General features: G+C 37.8%; 1 protein-coding gene across 2 annotated transcripts; it reads right to left on the reverse strand.

Annotated features, from left to right (window-relative positions):
• Positions 1-212: 212 nt before the first annotated feature.
• LOC6542553 lies at positions 213-3,777 on the reverse strand. Of its 2 annotated transcripts, none has more exons than XM_026979066.1 (4): positions 3,582-3,777; positions 2,871-3,347; positions 1,965-2,196; positions 213-455 (listed from the first exon to the last, which is right to left on the reverse strand). In XM_026979066.1, the coding sequence occupies exons 1-4, from the start codon at positions 3,661-3,663 to the stop codon at positions 257-259; spliced, it is 990 nt and encodes a 329-aa protein (XP_026834867.1). In that variant the 5' UTR covers positions 3,664-3,777; the 3' UTR covers positions 213-256. The 2 variants fall into 2 exon arrangements, with proteins under 2 accessions (XP_026834867.1, XP_026834868.1); XM_026979067.1 differs by lacking the exon at positions 213-455 and adding an exon at positions 1,526-1,895.
• Between the last annotated feature and the right edge of the window lie 16,475 nt (positions 3,778-20,252).

A 20,252-nucleotide genomic window follows, 5' to 3' on the forward strand; every position in this document is an offset into this window, starting at 1 on the left:
TCTAGTATACCCTTTTACTCTATGAGTAACGGGTATAAAAATCTTTACTAAAAAAAGTCTACCATATACAGATTTTTTGCGGCTTGAATGCTCAGCCTAAACAAACAAACCGAAAAAGGCTACGAAATACTAGAAAAAAAGCTCTTTACTAAAGCTCTAAGAAACATTTTTTATAACCTTTTTACTTCATAAGCATATTATAAAAAACAAAATCCGTTATTGATATGATTTTATTATTCTTAGCGCTATTTTTTGGTTATCGCATTTGTGATTTTTTAGATTTAAGATAGCGTACAATAAATGGTACAGAACCTAACGTGATACTTATTCTAGCCGGGGCAAACACTTTGTGTACGGCGTATGCCACAACAAAGGTGCTCCCTGTGGCCGCTTTTTCCATAATGGCGGGTGAAGCGATTCCAATAAATTCCAGAGCTGGGACCAAGTTTATGCCACTGTGAAGTACAGCGAGAACAACGTATTACAAATAAGGGTTCCAAGTAATTATATTCAGCAGGAAGGCACAATATAGGGCAACACCATTTTTTTTTTTTTGATTATATACATATTTTATATTTTTATTATTTATTTTACACCCGTTACTCGTAGAATAAAGGATTTACTAGATTCGTTGAAAAGAATAAAACAGGGAACGTTTCCGACCATATAAAATACATAAATTCTGGATCAGGATCCTTAGCCGAGTCGATCCTGCCATGTCCGTCTGTATGAATGTCTCGATCTCAGGAACTACAAAAGCTAGAATGTTAAGATTAAGCATGCGGCTTCCAGAGACAGCAACGCAGCGCAAGTTTCCAAATGTTGCCACGCCCTCCTCCCCTTTCCCTCCTTCCCTCACGGCACTCAATTTTTTAATTTTATTATTTTTTCCCCCAATTTCCACCAATATTCTAGAAAATGTTGAATTTTCTCGTTTGCACTTCCACTAGCAGAGTAACGGGTAGCTGATCGTCGAAGAACTCGACTATAGAATTCTTTCTTGTTTATTTTATAATTATTCTCCGAGCTTACACCCCTAAAGGGTATTTGTTTATAAGTTGTAGCAGAACAGTTGTAGACAGAACGTGACCATACAAAGTACGTACATATACACTGGGTCATCATCATTAAACGAAGCTCGAAAACTATACGCCCCAGAAAGTCGAGCCTAAGCCTGCAGACTCCAGTGATGCCTACGCCCCGGAAAAGATTGGACGACGAAAAACTCCGAAAATTATTTTACAATTTTTTAATTGAAATATTATGATCTTCTAATTAATGCATTATAATGCGGTTAAAATTCGTCTGGCGCACGTAAATAAGATTAATTGGATTTTTTTCTTTGCAAAAAAAAAAAAAAAGTCTAATATTTTGAAAATCAATGAATTATAAAGTAAATAAGCGTATTGCGAAGCTGGGTGAAAACGTTACTCAGAGAACGGGAGTCTAAGGGAAAGTTCGGTGGTTTCTCAAATGCTCATAACTTAAAATTTCTTTAAAACAATAAAAGTGATACATAGTGCTTATATATATACTTACCACCCAATTTTATAATACACAAATAATAATTATGTAAATGTGGTCAATTAAAAAAAAAATTCTGTATGTAGGAGTTGGAAAAATAAAGTAACTAGTCCGAGCTTTTTAGTTCATATATTACAGCGATTTCGGCGGACATACTAACTGACTGACAGACAAAATAAGAGACGGATGTGCAGACGAGGATAACTAGATCGACTCGTGTAGTAAAGCTTCCTTTAGTCCGTTAGATAGTTCGATTAAATTTAATATATTCATTTGCTCTACGTGTAACGGGTAGGAAGAAACTAAAGCTAAAATTAACTTTTTAAGATCTATAGAACTTCAAAAGCCAGTATTGTAATGTGGACGCTAGTCTACAAAGGAATTTGTAGTCAAACACTGGGGACATTTATAGTTGTCAACTTATTGTAATATCACCTTACCTTGATACAAGCATATAGAAACCGCCAAGAGAAATCAGAGAAATTCCTACATGAAAGGCCACAATAGGCGCTCCATATTCCTTAAACGCCCTCTTTAGCTGCTCACTTTTACCTAGTTTGGAACCTGTGGATGTTTTTGTGGAAAGCGACTTTGATATTGCTGCCTTTATTGTTGTAGGGTTTTGCATAGGCGATTGCGTGCTATATTTTCTTCGACCCTTCGTAAAAAACTCTGTAAAATTTGTTTAAAATATATGTTTAGATAAATGTAAGTGTTAAGAATGCATGTCAGAAAACTATACACACCATTTAAAAAAAAATTACACCTATTTTATTTCAGAGTTTTATACCCGTTATTCGTAGATTAAAAGGGTATTCTAATTGAAAGAAAAGTATGTAACAGATGAAAGGAAAGTGTTTTTGACTACTCTCAATCCATAGCCATGTTCGACCGTATGAACGTCAATATATTCATAAATATACATAAACGCTGAAAAGTGCATACGAATTCTAGTGACCTGCTACTGTGCAAATCAGTTTCAAAACGTTGTCACATTGAAAAATATTTTGATTGTTTTTTTACATTTTGTCTTGTCATTTGGTATTTCTAAAAAATCTAACGCTCCCACACTTTTAATGAATGTTTTTATTTTCATTTAATTTTATGAATTCTATTGCCAATTCATTGCAATATTGCAAATTTTGAGGTATAAGATATAGGATTCCTGGGAACTGTAAGCAAATCCTTAAAATGAGTTCCTGATATATGCAGACATGTTAAAGCATCTCTCTCTCTTACAATGTAAGATATTTTTGTAGACATGAATATGATATATCCATTTATAATAATATTCATTGATACTTATACATTTTTTTACTCTTTACTTTTTTAGCGAAGCTGCTCACCTTGGCCATTAGTTTTAAGAGTAGCGTTCTGATCGTAAGTCGCCCAATCCGCTCGCAATCTGTCGCGAAGACTGCTGTAGTGAGACCACTGCATGTTTTGCGCTGTAAACTTAAACTCCTGGGACCACTGTCCGCCAGGCATGTTCAGATGCGAAAACTTGTTGAGCCCCCCAAACGGTGTTGGTACATTGCTTTGCATTGCGGAATTAAGACTGATCAACCCAAAGCAATCATAGGACTGTAGATGGGGATCTTGACAAACACTTGAGTCGCTTAAAACTGCGTGAAAACTGTTGTCAATAGTGATATCAATGCTTGAGATTGGTGCTTGTGCATTAATCACTGTAGACGAAATATCACGCGAGCGCTGGGGGGAGAATCGAGTTGTTTCCGCAGAGTCCACATTGATTGGAAGAGGTATTAAGGCTTCATTCACATAATTTTCCATTGCGGCACTCAAGTGCAATTGCCGAATAGCTATGTACGCAAGTAGACACAAATATACAAATATTAATACGAGAATACGTACATACTATGCACATACATATGCACATACGTACAAACATATAACAATTGCGCATTAAGTAAAACGTGTGAACATATGTATATACGGTATACTAGTTCGTATATAACTACAGGCAGATATACATATATTGTTATTAATATTGTCTACCTGCCTATTTTTGACGACGACAAAAAATCGTACGTTACCTGGCCATCTTTTACTATGAAAAAAACAATCACGTAAAGGTCCTTTCACCATCGCAAACGTCTTGCCAGTTGTCATGTACATTTTTGGCAACGGCAAAATAAATGTTTATTCTGGTTAAAGGTCGACGATCAAGTCGACGGAACTCAATTGCGTATATGCAATCGCTGTAGATAAATGGAAAAAATAAAATATATATCGATATATTTTTTAGAAAAATATTTTTCTATCGTTATAAATTGATAAATATAGCAATATCACGGATACTTACGATTTATTTAATATTAATATATTATAATAAACTGTTTAAATAGTCACCAGCACATAATGCATGCGGAATGAGTACATTTTATGTTTAGAAAGCAACGATAGCATTTGAAAATACCTTTACTACGTCTTATTACACAAGTCTCGAACTTCAGGCGTTTAAGGGCTATAGCATTATAAAACTTAGTTGTTTCCCGCTTATCTTGCATGTTTATTAACATGTAAGCCTGAAGTTCCTTATATCAAAGTAATTTGAATTCTTTAGATGGATACGATGGAATACGCTTTAAAAAAAAAATTTATTGGGGAAAAGGGTTAGTTATTATAAATATGGGAATAATTTAATTTCCTGTTAAAAGTCTATTTGTACGGTTGTATAAAAATAGTTATGGTATTAAAAGGAATACACAACTTTAAACAATAGCTAATATGAATAAAAGATTGTTAGATTCGTTTTTGTAATATTCACCAGAAAGTGGTGGTGAAAATTTACATCGATTGATTTTTTACTAAGACATGACTTTGTGGAAAAATTAAAAAAAATTTTCGGTTTAACTGTCTACAAAATGTTATTCCAAAATTCGAATATATTTGTTTTCCGTTTAAAATAAATTTCTCAATGCATGTTGAATATGAGTTGAAATAACTGAGGTTCTCGCTTGGTTCTTATGACTTGAAGATTGAAGAAGGTTTCGATAAATTACTCTTGAATTACTCATCCTCGAAATTCGGTTCCTTACCTACTGTTTCTCGAAGTTTCAATAAAGCATTCAATAGAATCATAGATTAAATCTGACCATTTTTCTGACTTGGCAATTGTCTTATCATATTGGTGTTCACAAGGTTATTTTGTTGCGAAAAGCTGTTTCTTGTATTCTTGTTTTGTATTTATTCTTATTTGTTTTTTATATTTTTTTTTTGTTTTCTTGTCTATATTTTTTTTGTTATTGTTTGTTTCTCTTACATACGAAGATTATGTAGTCCTGATGGTCTGTCGAACCTGCCAACAGACTTCTATAGCTTTTATTTTGTCTCCTTCGATTTTGGGTGCTGCGTAGATCAGTTAGATCTGTCTTAGTTCAAATTAAATATATTATAAAGTGGGTGAAATGAGTAAATGAAATGTTTCGATTAATTTCACAAGTGCTTCTTTGTAGCTTGTTTATTGGGATTATGAATTTATGAATGATTTAAAGTGGTTTCGAATGAATTAAATTCTAATGTAAAATATGTAATTTCTAAAAATGTTGGTGAACAAAGTCAGCGAAATTATGTTCTTATATTATTTTTATTTATGATTTCTCCCGTTTGTGTTTTAATGTTTAATCATGATTTCTAACGAATGGGGTTAATTGTGAAGAAATTTAAAGTTGAAGCAGTGCTAGTTTCCGACGGAATAGTGTTGCGAAACGCTATACATAGGTAGATCAGCTCATTCACCCTTTAGTATTCAAACAATTGACAAATTTAATATACATACATATGTTATCTCCCACAGATCTAAGAAACATGTCGTCCTGAATTGCATTTTCGTATCATGACAACCCATGACTGATTTCCGTATTATGACAATTTCGGCCAATTAAGCAAACTTCATGCGATATTTAGCGGAATAAATAAATAAAGGATTATAAATTAAATATGTTAAGCCAAGAATATTTTAAAAAATACATTTTTGTCTTGACGGCTTGAACTCTGCTGACGGAAAGTTTCCATGAGTTTTTTTTCGTAATGAGAGAATGAATTTCGATTTCGATTTAGAAGTGGAAATTGGTGACCTCAAAATTATGCTTCTGAAAATAATGTCACCAGGCCTTTTTTTGTTAATAATATTAAAAATGAAGTCCTTAAATGCCATAGTCTATAGAAGTTTGACAGGATTGTACATACCTTGAAATACCTCTAAAGATTGTCAAAAAGAAAACTCTTTAACATTTGAATTTTGTTTTCCTTGGCTTATCTGTGAGGTATTGTTATGTTAGAGGGTGAATATTTCATGTTGTTATAGCTCTGAGTTTAGCAATTTTTTTCTGTGATCCCTTTATAATATATGTCGTGTAGATCTCTTTAGAAAGTAGAAACCAAAAATTGGTTTGGTTAAAATATGAAGCAAATCTAATACCAAGAAATATTTGTTGTGAAATAATTTCGCTGATTTCGCCGGGAATTAAATATTCAGAGTTAATTTTCCTTAAGTTTCGGTACCATTTTTCTTCGGACTGGCCGGGCTCTTTCCGGACCACCCAGACTGATGAGAGTCTGATAATGGCCAAATAATATCGTCTAAAGGCATTTAGTTTTTCTATTCCTTAACCCCCTGCTTTAACGATGCTGGGTATGGGTAATCCTTTTCGTATGCCGAGAAATCTAACAATGTTAATTTTTCTAGCGTGCATGCTTGCTTTGTAACTGGGTCGACAAAGAGTGTTTCTATGTTCTCCATCGTGTAATTGCCTACCAAATTTAATGTAGCTAGTAAAATAAATTGTATGGGTGTATCTGCTAAATTAGGTGGTTAGGTGCTATAAATTATTTATGTGTTAAATAAAAAAATTGGTAATTCGGCTTTGGTTTCGGAACTAATTGATTTTTAATGTAATTTGTCTTTAGACAGTGCCAAATAAAATTGTTATGATTTTCCCGTTCCCCGAAGTTACTTTGATGTAAGGTGACGAGAAATGATTGATACTGCCATGTCTATGAATTCTTGATCTTCGAAATCCACTTATCATACTGTATCGGACTGATTTAATGCGTTCTCGCTACAACATGCAGCGGCTTACTTAGTTTAGGTCCTTTCAAAAAAGTAACGGATTTAATTTGTTGATGAATACTTTCATATAAAATTTAACAATATATCTAACACGGGTCAAACATGGATGGACCTGATGGACCGATACCAAAACCATTGTTGGAGACTGATTCGGATATAAACAAGCTACATTATAATTTTGAGAAATAACAATTACCTGGGGAGTCACATAATGAGTACGCTGATTATTGATGACCGTGACATCATCTTTGCTACTAGATTTAGCTTTCCACATGTTAGTAAACGTATGTACAATACGTAAGTTTAAGTTTTTAAATAGAACATCAAATGCAATTGAACTTGTCGACCGTAATCCCAAATTTATTTTAAATGATTTCTCCACAAATTTTGCCATGTATTCATGTTATAGACATTTGTTATAAATGGCATATTGACCAATAACATTTCCCTAGACTCAAAAAAGGGTCAAGCCAAGCACGCTCTCAAGAAACAGGTTATCAAGTTAGTTGGTAAATTGGTCTGCGAATTATTCCTCTATGAGTTCGTATGTTGTCACGCTCATGTTGTCAGCGCCCATAAGCCGCACGAAACAATCACGCCCACACTTTTGAAAAATGATTAGATATTTTTTCATTTCATTAGTCTTGTAAATTTCTATCGATTGGCAAAAAACAATGTTTGCCACGCAATAAACTGTCACGCCCACATTTTTTAAAAATGTAAATTTTTTTTTTCATTTTATTATTTTTTCTCCCAATTTCTAACGATATTCCGGAAAATATTGAAGTTTCTCATTCGCAAATCCACTAGCTGACTCTCGCATGCTCCATAAGACTTAAGACTCAAAACGAGATTAACAAACTACACCTGATGCTGCTAAACGACGTTTAAAAATCATTCATCGATGTCACCTTTGTTAGGAGAAAATCCTTAAAGATGCTGGCCCGTCCTCTGGGATTGGATATTCTCGTATGGTACACGAGCTTAACCAGCAGTAGACAGTTCCGGACTCTCACTTGGTAGAGCATAGCAACTATAGACGTGTTCGCCTTTAATTTTTGAGTAATTAAATTAATTACGCTTGCGCTCACTAATAAGCTTTCCAATCCTCTATAAAGAGGTTGCAGCAGAATTTGTCTGCTGCTGAGTGAAGAACCACCCCTGAGTTTCCCACCCCAGTGAAGTACAGTTCCCTTAGGACCACATGTGCACATTGCCTTTAAGCGCTGTCTGTGCCAAAAGACAATCTTTAAGATTGAGCTTAATTATGTTAAGTTGATTACGATGTCTCATAGCTCGTTTTGTGACGCTGGCTTTGCAGATAGGACGTGTAAACCCATCTGTAGGGTGGTTTTTATCCACATCCTTGCTACAGATCGGGCATCTTTACAGTCAATCTTTTTCCTCGCTCATCGCACCATACATAGAAACCGAGCGAGTTGCCTTACAGTTGAAACCCATGTGGCCTATGCCCCAGAAGCATCTCGAAGGTCGTACCTCCTGAATGATGCGAATCCATGAGCAGTCTACGGTTACCGAGCCCTTTTTTAATAGCAACCGTCGCTACATCACCTGGATCCCTTTGAACGGTGCCACCAGGCAACTGCGAAGCTTCTTAGCTGTCGTTGGCTCATTCATTCTGCTGCAGGTTAACGGCATTCTCTGCGCATTCGTGCTCACCGTAGCCAAATTACGTAGATGCCGACGTCATTGTACCATTGCTAGGAGGCTTCGCTGGGGCAGGTTTCACTGGGACGCGCCTGTTATCGGCCGTAGTGTGCGCTTCTTCCAGCTCGGCTTCCGTCAAACTTGGACTCATGTTGATAGGTCTGACACAACTTTAAAGTGTACAGCGATCGTTTTAGCATCAACTGACAGCTAAGCTTGTGGAGGCAGTGAGGACTAATGACTGACGAACGGCACGGATCCAGTTATTTTTCAGGAACTTCTAAAATATATTTTCCTTATGTTGGTGAGGTGAGAGGCTTACTTTATGGTGGCAAATTGGTGCCAGAACATTCAAGTCTTTTTACAAGACAAGGACACTAATATAGTTAGATCGGTGCTTAGCCGTTTATAAGCGATACCTTTTTGAATGAAATTTGGATATCGATTTGGGTCAAAAGGCGTTTTTAGCCAATTCCTCTATCTGATTTCCATTGAGTTTATGATACAGGTCCCGATTGATAGGTTGGCTCCGCTTTGTAGGTCTCAAAAATTAAACAGACTTCAAGTGATTAATATGGAGTGCGCGTGTGGTCACCTATGCGGTCTGTATTCAACTGCCAGAGCCGAGCTTTATTTCACATGTTCTTTATTCCTAGGCTTTCTTAAGCTTATAAATGTAGGTTACAATTAAGGGTACTCGAATAGTGATATTTGTATATATGACTGCCCCACGAAAATTTTCGACGATCTTAATTGTAGAAGTAGACAATGGTATATTAGTTAACTAAGTTAACCGGACTGATCGTCCGCTCACCAGCACCGGTCAAATTGCTGACCAAGCATTTGGCCGGAAGCTCGCACATAGCCGGCAGAAGCTCTGCACATTGGCAGAAGCCGCTATGAAGCTTTTTCTATGTTAGCTTTTAAGTCAGTTCGTTTTGGTCAATCCAATAATAAAAGCACAAGCTCATAAAAATTACTCCGGCATCTGTCGTTATCATTATAAACTACCATAGCTATCTGAGTCCTTAGGACAGAAGCCAAAAGGAAGACAGTCATCTTCCCAACATAATCATCATAAATCTTTAAGTGAATTCCCCCGCTTCCGTACACCTGGAGATCATCGGCAAACCGGCAATATACTAGTGACTGCGGCGAGGGATCCCCCTGCAGTACTATACTTATATTAATTGGCACCCAACACTTACACTGCGTTTCCATAACAATTAAAAAATCTATGTGTGTTGTGAATTACATTTACGTGCTATTATTGCAAAATTTAAACATTCCAGGCGCTGCGCTGAAGAAATATTTAATTTTAATATTGATTGACCTGGTGATTTGTATTTTATTGTGCGTATTTTATTCCACTCTCGTGTATTACTTGAACACTGTTGCAAATATTAATTGACTTTGCGGGTTATATTCTATTGTGTGCATTTAATTCCACTTTCGCATATGTCTGGACACTGTCGTTTCATTTAAACTTGAATTCTCTGCATTAGCTCCACAGCCGTCTCGGGCTTTTTTTATCGTTGCCCCGCTCCACTTTGTTACCCGATACAGCATCACCTTATCGATGCTGGACGAACCAACGGCTCCGCTCAACGAGCCCTCGGTCAATGTTATTAGAACGCCGACTCAGCCCCCGCGACCCCTCGCCGTACTAATGTACCCTATGGGCAAGACGGCTTGAGTGTATATATACTCAGCTCTTCATGAGCAATTCATTCCAACAGTATAGGATTTCGAAACAATACGCCAGCGACTCAGAGTCAGAAGACGAAGGGACGACAAAAAATTCTGCACAGAGAAGTGATTATTTTAACACACCCATAAACAAAAAAATGTCTTTTGAAGCGGAACAAATGAAAACCGTTATTCTGGCACTGCAAGAATAAGCTGTAGAAAGCCGTCGCAGAGAAATAGAACTGCGCCAAACTATTGAAGAGCTATCCAACCGAATCGCGGCGGTACAGGTTAACCCCGCCCAGGTGGCAGCGCCTCCGATCAAGGTTTACTATCCGGTAAAAATTGAAGGAGAAGACCAGTGCAATGAAACATTGGACGCTGTAAAATGTCTTCCAGAATGGACGCAGGAGACATATGTCTCCTGGCGACAGGCAGCAATAGCCGCATACTATATGTTTAGGAATTATCAAAATAGTTCTCGCCACTATCAAGCAGTAGTAATCATCAGGGGCAAAATCAAAGGCCCTGCTGATGAGGTTTTATCATCTTTTGGAACTGTGCTGAATTTCGATGCGATTATAAATCGGCTCGATTTCACGTACAGTGACAAACGGCCGATACACGTTATCGAGCAGGAACCCTTAGACAGGGAAGCCTCCCGCTACTTCAGTACTATGAGGTTAAGAAAAAACTCACCTTGCTCACCAACAAGGTGACTATGTCATACGAAGCGTCGGCAGCAACGGTTTTATGCGAGAAGTTCCGCCGTGCGCGTTTTCGTGTCATGCCATCAGCGCTCGCCCTGGTGCAGGGCGTTTCCAACCACGAAAGGTACACCTTCGCAACTTCGTTTGCAAGAAGCCAAGAAGATAGGAACCGTAGACAATGCAGGAGCGCCAGGAGGCCCCTCCATAGGCCAACTCGCAGGGAAGTGCCGGGAAGAACCCACACTTTACTAGACCGCACAGGCCACAAGTGCACTCTGCTCCACGAAGCGACAGGGTGGCTCGAGGAAGCACACCGGAACACATGGACGTTGACCCATCATTGTCCAAAATGCAACCTTCCCACGCCCCGGCTTTCCCGAAATGGGCCGCTCGGCCCCCCACATCCAGTGCAGCATCCTGGGTCGACGATGATGTCATCCTAGAGTATGACTCGGATGCTATTAATTTTTTAGGGGAAAATCCCTGCTCCCCGTCATCAGACGAATCAGACCCGTCATTAACCTAAAAGCTACGTTTTTTATACTACCAGATTTGACCTCCTTCGACGCCATCGTTGGCCTAGACCTGTTAAAGCAGGCCGGCGCGTCCCTTTGCCTAGCTTCCGGTCAGCTCAAATGGGGCTCCGGAGTAGAGCAAATTGACTTTCACACTTGCCCCGATGTCAATTTTACCAACGTAGATTGCTCGGACGCACCGCCCTTAATTAAGGGCACTTTTTTAAAAATGGCATTATCCAAAAATCTAAATCCCCTACAATAACCCAATATGGGTCGTAGACATGAGAAGACGTCATTCTCAGTAAACAGAGGGAAGTATGAGTTCCGAAGACTTCCATTCGGACTTAGGAATGATGCAAGCATCTTCCAGAGAACAATTGACGACATTCTGCGAGAGCAGATCGGCAAGTTCTGCTATGTTTACGTCGATGACGTTATCATCTTTTCAGAAGATGAAAATGTTAAGCACGTAGATTGGGTTCTAAAGAGCCTATATGATGCCAACATGAGTATATCGGCAGAAAAGTCGCGTTTTTTTAAGAAAAGCGTGAGCTTCCTAGGGTTCATCGTCGCCACCAATGGTGCGGCAACTGACCCAGGGAAGGTCAAGGCCATAAAAGAATTTCCAGAGACCAAAGAAGTATTTGAGGTCAGATCATTCCTGGGCTTGGCCAGCTATTATCGATGCTTTATCAAAGATTTCGCATCAATAGCGAGGCCCATTTCAGACATACTGAAGGGCGAAAATGGGAGTGTCCAGTAGTCGAGGGGTATCCAGGTACAATTTTCCGAAGCGCAACAACGTGCCTTTGAGAAACTACGTTATATCCTGGCATCTGAGGACGTCATCCTCAGATACCCTGATTACAAAAAAGCGTTTGATCTAACGACACATGCTTCGGCCTACGGCATTGGCGCAGTGCTGTCCCAAGAGAGACGTCCGATTACAATGATCTCTAGGACATTGAGCGTCAGAGAGGTTAACTATGCTACCAACGAAAGGGAGCTGTTAGCCATAGTCTGGGCACTAGCCAAGTTGCGGCACTACCTATACGCGGTCAAAGAAATAAACATCTTTACCGACCACCAACCGTTGACGTTTGCGGTATCGGAATCCAATCCGAACGCCAAGATAAAGAGGTGAAAAGCACGCATCGATGAGTCCGGCGCAAGCCCCGAAAAAATAACCTCGTTAAAAAATGCCCTCTCCAGACAAAAACTCAATGTTGTTGGAGACCACGAATTAGAGTCGTGCGGGGCCACGGTTCACAGCGAACTTTCGCTTACACACACGATCGAGTCCACGGACAAACCCGTGAATTGCTCCCAGGCGCGCTAGATACCAAATTTTCTAAGGTCGTGATGAAAGACAAGGTTTTCGCTGTTATGGTAACTCCTCCCCCCCTAGCACGGAGTGAGGCATGGGTTGAACGAGGATCACTGGCCTACAGTTTGGAACATCTGTAGGTATAAGCCTTAGTACACTGGCGACGATAATCTGAACATAGTTTGATTTTTTAATGATGCAGATTGTGCTTGCTTGTCCAGGTATAAGGTATTTGCGGCATGATAAACTTTAAAATTTTGACTTCTAAAATACTTGGACTGTTAATATATTGTCGCTGTTAGGCTTTATTTCTAGTTGACATTTATTGTAGTTTATTTTATAGGTAGTTTGTTTACTGATAATGAAATAATTTTAATAAATGCAATTTCTTTTTGCTTGAATATTGGTATTTGAAGGGGAATTTCATTATTCCGGAATTTTATCTTACTTCTAACAATCGGTACAGTTTTTTTTTGGTATTTAGTATAGTGATATTTTGGAATCTTTAATGTTTCTAGGAAAAATTTTTTTTATTTTTGCTTTGAGATAAATCTGAATCTTAAATTTATTAATTTGTTCATTTTTCTTATATTCATTATGCCCTTTTTTTTAACGTAAACTTTTCAAAATTTATTAAGGTTACATTTATACTAGTATTATTTATATTAACAAGTTTATTTAAATAAAATGTATTATTATATATTTATATATATTTTTGTGTTAATGACTCTTTTTTTTTTTTATTAATTCAATTTCATTTGTTTTTATTTTTGTAGTTGTCAGTTTACACTCTTATTTCGTTTAGCTCGTGTTCGATGTTGATGTGGAATCCAGATCTGTTGCTACCCTTATTGACTATTCTATTAATATTCCTTCTTATCTTTGATTTATGAAGTTTTTGCTTTGCATTCGAGCCTTTCTTTGGACTTTCGATCTATAATGATTCTATAGATTTCGGTTAGTGTGGAATGCAACCGTTCAACTGGGGCATTGCTTGAAGATAGCTGAAACGAAAAGGTTAGATTGAAATTCGACACCTTGGTGGCAAATGACTTTTTTTGGTATGCCAAAATTTTGAATAAATTGCAAAATAGCCCTTGTGGTATTTATACTATCCCTGGTTGGGATCGTAAAAGCTGCCGCAAATTTCGAGAACTTATCTATTATTGTAACCACGTTTCGGCCGTTAGTAGTATACAAGTCCGTGTTTACTATATTTAATGGTCCATCCGGGGTTTCTGTTTTTTGATATGCTTGTTTAGGTGGGTTTCTGTCATATTTCAAAGTTTTGCATACATTACAGTTTTGAATTATCTGTTGGAACTCTCTTTTGAGTTTTAGTGTCACTTCATCCGCCCCTCTATGATTTGTATTTTCATATTGCGTACGAATTTTACTGTGAGCAAAATATTGTGAGTACGCCTTCTGAATTAAGTTAAATATTCTGTCTGTTGTATATACTGCGCAGATTTTGTTGGGTTTTAGAAGAATTTTTAATGTTTTGGCTAAGCTTTCTAAGTTAAACTCTGGGTTTATGATTGTTCGACGTACTTTATTTTTAAAAGGGACTATTGTAAAGGACTCGGAGTTCGGTCCTTCTCCAAGGATCAATTGAAGTCTGAAATCATTAAGTGGTTTCTCTGAGATATGAATATTGTCGTTTGGTTGTTCTGAATAAAAGGTAAAATCCGCTGTGCCTTCCAATGCTTCAATGTCATTACAGTTAATTTCTACATTGACTGCAACGCATCTGCAACAACATTTTGTGAACCTTTTTTATAAACAATTTCAAACTCGTATTCTAGTAGTTTAAGTCGCCAGCGGTCAAGATTACTGCCCGGTTCCTTAAAATTCATTAACCAAGACAGGGTCGATGGTCCGTAATAATTTTGAATTTTGTACCAAATATATATGGTCTGAAATGTTGAATTGCCCAAATAATCGCCAGCATTTCATTCTCTACTGTACTATAATTCTGCTCGGTATCGTTCAAAGTTCTGCTGGCGAAGGATACAGGTTTGTCGCTTTCTAAACTGCCTTGAGACAATACCGCTCCCAATGCTACATTGCTAGCGTCTGTAGTCAGAATAAATTGTTTAGAAAAGTATGAATATTGTAGGATAGGATCATTACATAGAAGAGTTTTGCATATTTCGAATGTATCGACGAAATTTTGGTAAGTTTTAACTGTCCTCTCTTCTTTTAATTGTGCTGTTAAAGGTTTGGTTATCCTTGCGAAATCACGAATAAACTTTCTGTAGTATCCTAGCAATCCTAAAAATGATTTAATTTCCTTCCTTGTTCTGGGGAGTGTAAAATTTGTTATTGCTGTTAATTTGTTTGGGTTAGTTAGTAACGGTTAATGCCATCAGCTGATATAACATGTCCAAGGTATTCTATTTCTTTTCTTAAAAATTCTGATTTTTTAACTTGCAGCTTGAGGTTTGTAGACTTTAGTTTGGAAAAAACCTTATGTAGATTTTGTATATGCTCTTGCAGCGAAGATGAGAAAATTATAATATCGTCTAAATATATTAAACAACATTTGCTGAAATGTTGCTGGAGCGTTCGTTAACCCGAAGGGCATTCTGGCAAATTCGTAATGGCCACCTTCTGCGGAAAAAGCTGTTTTTGCCATGTCTTCGGCAGCCATTTCGATTTGATGATAGTCACTAGCCAGATCTAAAGCGGATAAATAAGTGGCCTTTCCTCGTTTATCGAGAACGTCGGTAAGAACTGGCATAGGATATCTATCTTTAACTGTTTTTTCATTTAGTTTTCTGAAATCCACCACTAATCTCCAATATTTTCTTAAGTTTTTATCCTGCTTTTTAGGGTCCAACCAAACCGGTGCGCTCCATGGGGAATAACTATCTCTAATAATGTTCATGTCCAATAACTTTCTTATTTGGTTTTGAATTTGGTATTGTTTTTGGTATTTCTTTCGAAGTGTCCATACCTGAATCCTGAATCGCTTGGTGTATATGGGGATGTCATCCGTAGTTGGAATGCTATGTTTTATTGTATTGGCAAAAGTTAATTTGGTGTCTTCATCATAAAATATGTCTTTTAATTTTGAACTAAGTTTCTTTAATTCTATATACTCTTCCGTATTAAGGTGTTCTAGATGTAATTGTTTAAAAAAATTAGTATTCGGTTTGTCTTGTAATTTTACATAATCGGAAAAATTAAATTCTATAACATTGTCTTGTTCCCATTCTTCAACTACTATTGGCGTGCTAAAGTCGATATGTTTAAAGGAATCAGAATGATTTACTACTTCGATGTAGCTGATGTAATCTGTGGCCTGGTACAATCCTTCAGACGAAAACAGATCCGGATCGATTTTTTTTTGTTCTGTAAGAAATGTGCCATTTTGCAAATTTACTGATCTTTACACTCCCGGGTTCTAAAATATATAATTTAGGATTCGGTTCTCAATTGTGATTTTACCAAATCAATTTCTGCTCCTATTTGCTATAGTATATCCATGTCAATCACTCCGTCAAAGGTATTGTGAAATTTGAACAATAAAATGGAAAAATTTCCAGACGTGTTAAATTCTCTAAATGCAGGGTATCTGACTTCCTCAAGTATTTGATGCGAATTTAAGACTGTTGTCAAGGTAAGTGGTTGAGCAAGTTTTCTAGTTCTAGATGGGGTAGCAAATTCTGGATTCATAAGTGATCTGGAAGCGCCTGTGTCGATAAGAAAAACTAATGGTCGTCTTGCGAGGCTTCTTGACGAAAATTTTCAGGTGCTGAAAGTGCTTCAATATTGAAAAGGTTTCCCTGAAGTCTATTTTGTTAGTTTGCTTGTTCGGGTTTTTGCATAATGGCCAATCTCTGATCAGAGTTCAAATTATTTCGTCTGAAACGTGAATTTCCGTCGCGATTGTTATTTCCGTAATAATTATTACGGTGAGACTGATTCTGATTATTTCTATAATTATAAGAGTAAGGCTTGTTGGTTGGTTATCTGATTTATTCTTTATCGGTCTCCACTGGTCATTACGCTTATATGTGGAGGCCGTGCCACTACCTGTATTTTCAAATTTTCTTTTTCGGGATTGTTCCTGATAATAAATGTTTCTTGATAGCAGACTCATAGGCATTTATAAGGGAAGTAAGTTTAGCTGGACTAATGAAAGAACCCAGAGGTCATTTTATACCTGAAACAAATGTATTTAAACATATTTATTTGAATGACTCTTTCTTTGCACTAGCTACTGCACTCGGTAATTCTTGGTTTTCAACCTGATTAAACAGGCTTGTCTTAATTTCTGTAATCGTTTTAAAAAGCTTAGTAACTGACAAATTTTGAAGAGAATTTTGAATTAAAGAATGCAATTCGTACAGTAACGTAGACTCGTCGCGTTTGTCGGAAAATGTATTAATAAGGGTTTGTTTGATGTCGTGCCACAGAAGTGGAGTACAGTACGATAATAGCGCTTCATTTGCCTTACCCTCAATCTTGTTGCGAATTTAATTTAACAGAATTTAATTTAACAGAATAGCGAATTTAACAGAATTTTTCCATATGAAGTCATCTCTGTACCCTTTATTATTATCAATATCTCCTCAACGTTTACTATAAATTCCTTGAGTGCCTTAAGGTTACCATCGTATACTAGTAGAAACCTAATTGCATCCGGCTTAGGAAGGGAGTGAAAGTGGTTACCGGAATGGAATCGGTTGTGAGGGATTCCGAGTTGGATGCTATATCGTCTGTTGACAACTCGGGGTATATTCTAGTCATATTTCTGGTTAATATTTGTTTTGTTTTGTATTGTTTAATTGAGGCATTTTCGTTAAATTGTGTGTATTATGTAGTTTATGTTTAGTAGATTTATATATTATATATGATACGTTTTTAATTGCTTAAATATATGTTTTTGTTTTTAATACAAGTGTATAAAAGACTAACTTAATATATTTGCAAGATATATTTTAATTCTAATGATTAATTATTTTATGGAAATTTAGATGGCTGTTAAAGAAATAGAGAAAGAAACAAAAAAAATGAGAGCATAGTTGAAATGTTGTGTGTATTTTTTTTTATAATTTTTTTTTTTTTAATGTTGCCCTATTGCAACCGCCTTATTGCGTTTTGTTTTCTTTTTTCTGTATGCGAACATGTGTATGTACTAAGTTGTAAGTGTACTGGCATTGTCTGATGGCAGTTGCAGACAGTTTCGGTTCTAACCTTCAAACACGATCACAAATGCTCGAACTAGTATTACGTCGGTCTGAAACACGTGTTTTAACACAGGCGAACTGGTTGCATCCAGCCGACCACACATGTTCGAACTCACACTCACTAACTTTTTGATTATTTGATTGATTATGATTGATTTTTTGATAATCGTGGTTCCCTCCTTCCAATGGATGTGGAGTACGAGCCGACTGCGCCAGTTACCAAATTGCCTTAGGTCGAGACGGTGGGAGTCTACGATGTGCATCCATAGACATCTCTATGTACATATGAATTGTCTTGTATTTAATTGTGTAAATGATTTTTCTATGCGGATAATCAAAAGATCGACTGTTCTAGTAGGTGGTACAAATCAGAATGATCAAGCTTTATTAAAAAATAATGATCTATGCTTCTATGGTTACACGCTAGAGCTTTTTATCCCGTTAGTCGATTCTCTTAGAGTAGAGACGAAAGCTTTATTAGGTATTTATGTATGTCACTATTGTTATTCGTCAGTGCTTATGATCCCGTTCGTTGATATGCACAGAGTAGAGACGAGTTCGTGATGAAAGACAAGGTTGTCGCTGTTATTGTAACTCGCTCCCCTTGGAAACGCACTTTTATACTATTTGGGAACAAGAGGCGCCGCTCGATCAACTTCTCGTGCAAATAAACTTTGCTAGAGGAACTTGCCAACACTATTATCCCTAATCACACGTTGGCACAAATCCAGGACGAGGTGGTTCGGCAATTTCCGGCCACAAAATTCAGGTATTGCAAAAAAAGGGTCACCAACATTTTCGCGTTCGAAGAGAGGAAGGAGTCCTCCCAGCCGAGCACAACAGAGAGCTCACAGGTCGGCCCAAGAAAACGTGAAGCGGGTACTCTCCGAGTACTACTTCCCGAAAATTACCAAATTGGCTAGCGAAATAGCAGCCAATTGCAAAACTTGCGCCAATGCAAAGTACGACAGACATCCGAAGAAACAGGATCTCGGTGATACCCCAATCCCGGCCCATATAGGAGAAATATTACACATTGATATTTTCACAACGTATAAAAAATACTTTCTCACCTGCGTTGACAAGTTTTCTAAATTCGCTATGGTGCAATCAATTCCGTCTAGAACCATAGAGGATTTGAAAGCACCCCTTTTAAAACTCATGAATGTTTTCCCCAAAGCCATCTACTGCGACAATGAACCATCATTGAAATCGCAAACAATAGTGGCTATGCTGGAAAACCATTTCGGCGTCAGCATCTCAAATGCACCGCCCCTCCGTTTCCAACGGACAGGTGAAACGCTTCCACAGCACGTTGGTCGAACTCGCTAGATGCCTAACAATCGACAAAGGCTTAAGTGACACGGTGGAGTTGATCTTGCTGGCCACAGCCAGATATAACAAGTCTATCCACTCTGTCATTAACAAGAAACCGGTCGAGATCATGCGGGCAGATCCGGACGATTTTCCTTGTCCAGGAAAAAATCAAAAACACCCAAAATTTGACAAGAAACCGAGAAAACGCTTCTCGGTGGAACAGAGTGTTCCACGTCGGCGATAAAGTCCTAGTAAAGTCAAACAGGCGACTAGGCAACAAACTCACTCCCTTATGCGAGGAGAGGACCGAGGCAGACTTGGGGACCACAGTCCTAATTAAAGGGTGGTCCACAAAGCCAACCTCAGAGCAGAGCCCAGTTGTGGTTCCCTCGGGCAATTTTTTTACTTTTTTCATTACCCATAGCCGCTTGGTATAGTTTTCATTATTCGTAGTCACTCGGCGTAATCTTTTCACTATTAGTGGTGGTGGGCAGTTAGATACTCGGCTAACCTCTCTGAGTATAAGCGAGTGATTGACGAAACCGACAGTAAGGTCGATATGTTACCCCAGTCCCACATGAAGAAGCTCCTGAGCATTGATATCGCTCATCTCCGTGACATGCTTGACTCGTTGAGCGTCCATCACAGAGTGGCCAGGAGCCTAGACTTCTTGGGAACTGCGATGAAGGTTGTCGCAGGGACACCTGACGCTGAAGACTTTGAGAAGATAAGGTTTGATTGAGATCAAGATTCAAACCAATACTAAAACGCAAGTTCGAATTAACGAATTAAAGTTTCCAAAAGTGCACAAATCGATACAGGCTATCTTTACGAAATGCTATTAACGCGCAATAGAATCATTGTTATGGAACTACAGAACCTTATGCTAACAATCACACTCGCAAAAATCAACGTAGTTAGTCCAAACTTCCTGGACCATGCAGACTTGGAGAAAGTTTGGGGCGAGGAGCCCACCAACACCCCCATAAGGGAAATATTTTCCTTTGCGTCCGTGAAAGTTTTACAATCCTTTAACATTTTGCATTTCATAATAAAATTCCCCAAGATCATAATGGCCTGTAATAACATCACCGTCCTTCCAGTGGCACACCATGATACGGTGTTGAGGTTAGAGGATAATGTGGTGGCGGAGTGCAACTGAGAAATCCGCACCGTGAAGAACTGCTCCATATCACCCGGGGCGAC

The sequence above is a fragment of the Drosophila erecta genome, unplaced genomic scaffold (assembly GCF_003286155.1).
Source record: "Drosophila erecta strain 14021-0224.00,06,07 unplaced genomic scaffold, DereRS2 tig00000055-arrow-pilon, whole genome shotgun sequence".
NCBI lineage: Eukaryota > Metazoa > Arthropoda > Insecta > Diptera > Drosophilidae > Drosophila > Drosophila erecta.

Coding starts and splice junctions, on each gene's coding strand:
- LOC6542553 (XM_026979066.1), bottom strand. CDS start 3,663: ATGTACATGACAACTGGCAAGACGTTTGCGATGGTGAAAGGACCTTTA. Junction 3,348..3,581: donor TCATAGTAAAAGATGGCCAG/GTAACGTACGAT, acceptor TTGCGTACATAG/CTATTCGGCAATTGCACTTG. Junction 2,197..2,870: donor TCTTAAAACTAATGGCCAAG/GTGAGCAGCTTC, acceptor CAAATTTTACAG/AGTTTTTTACGAAGGGTCGA.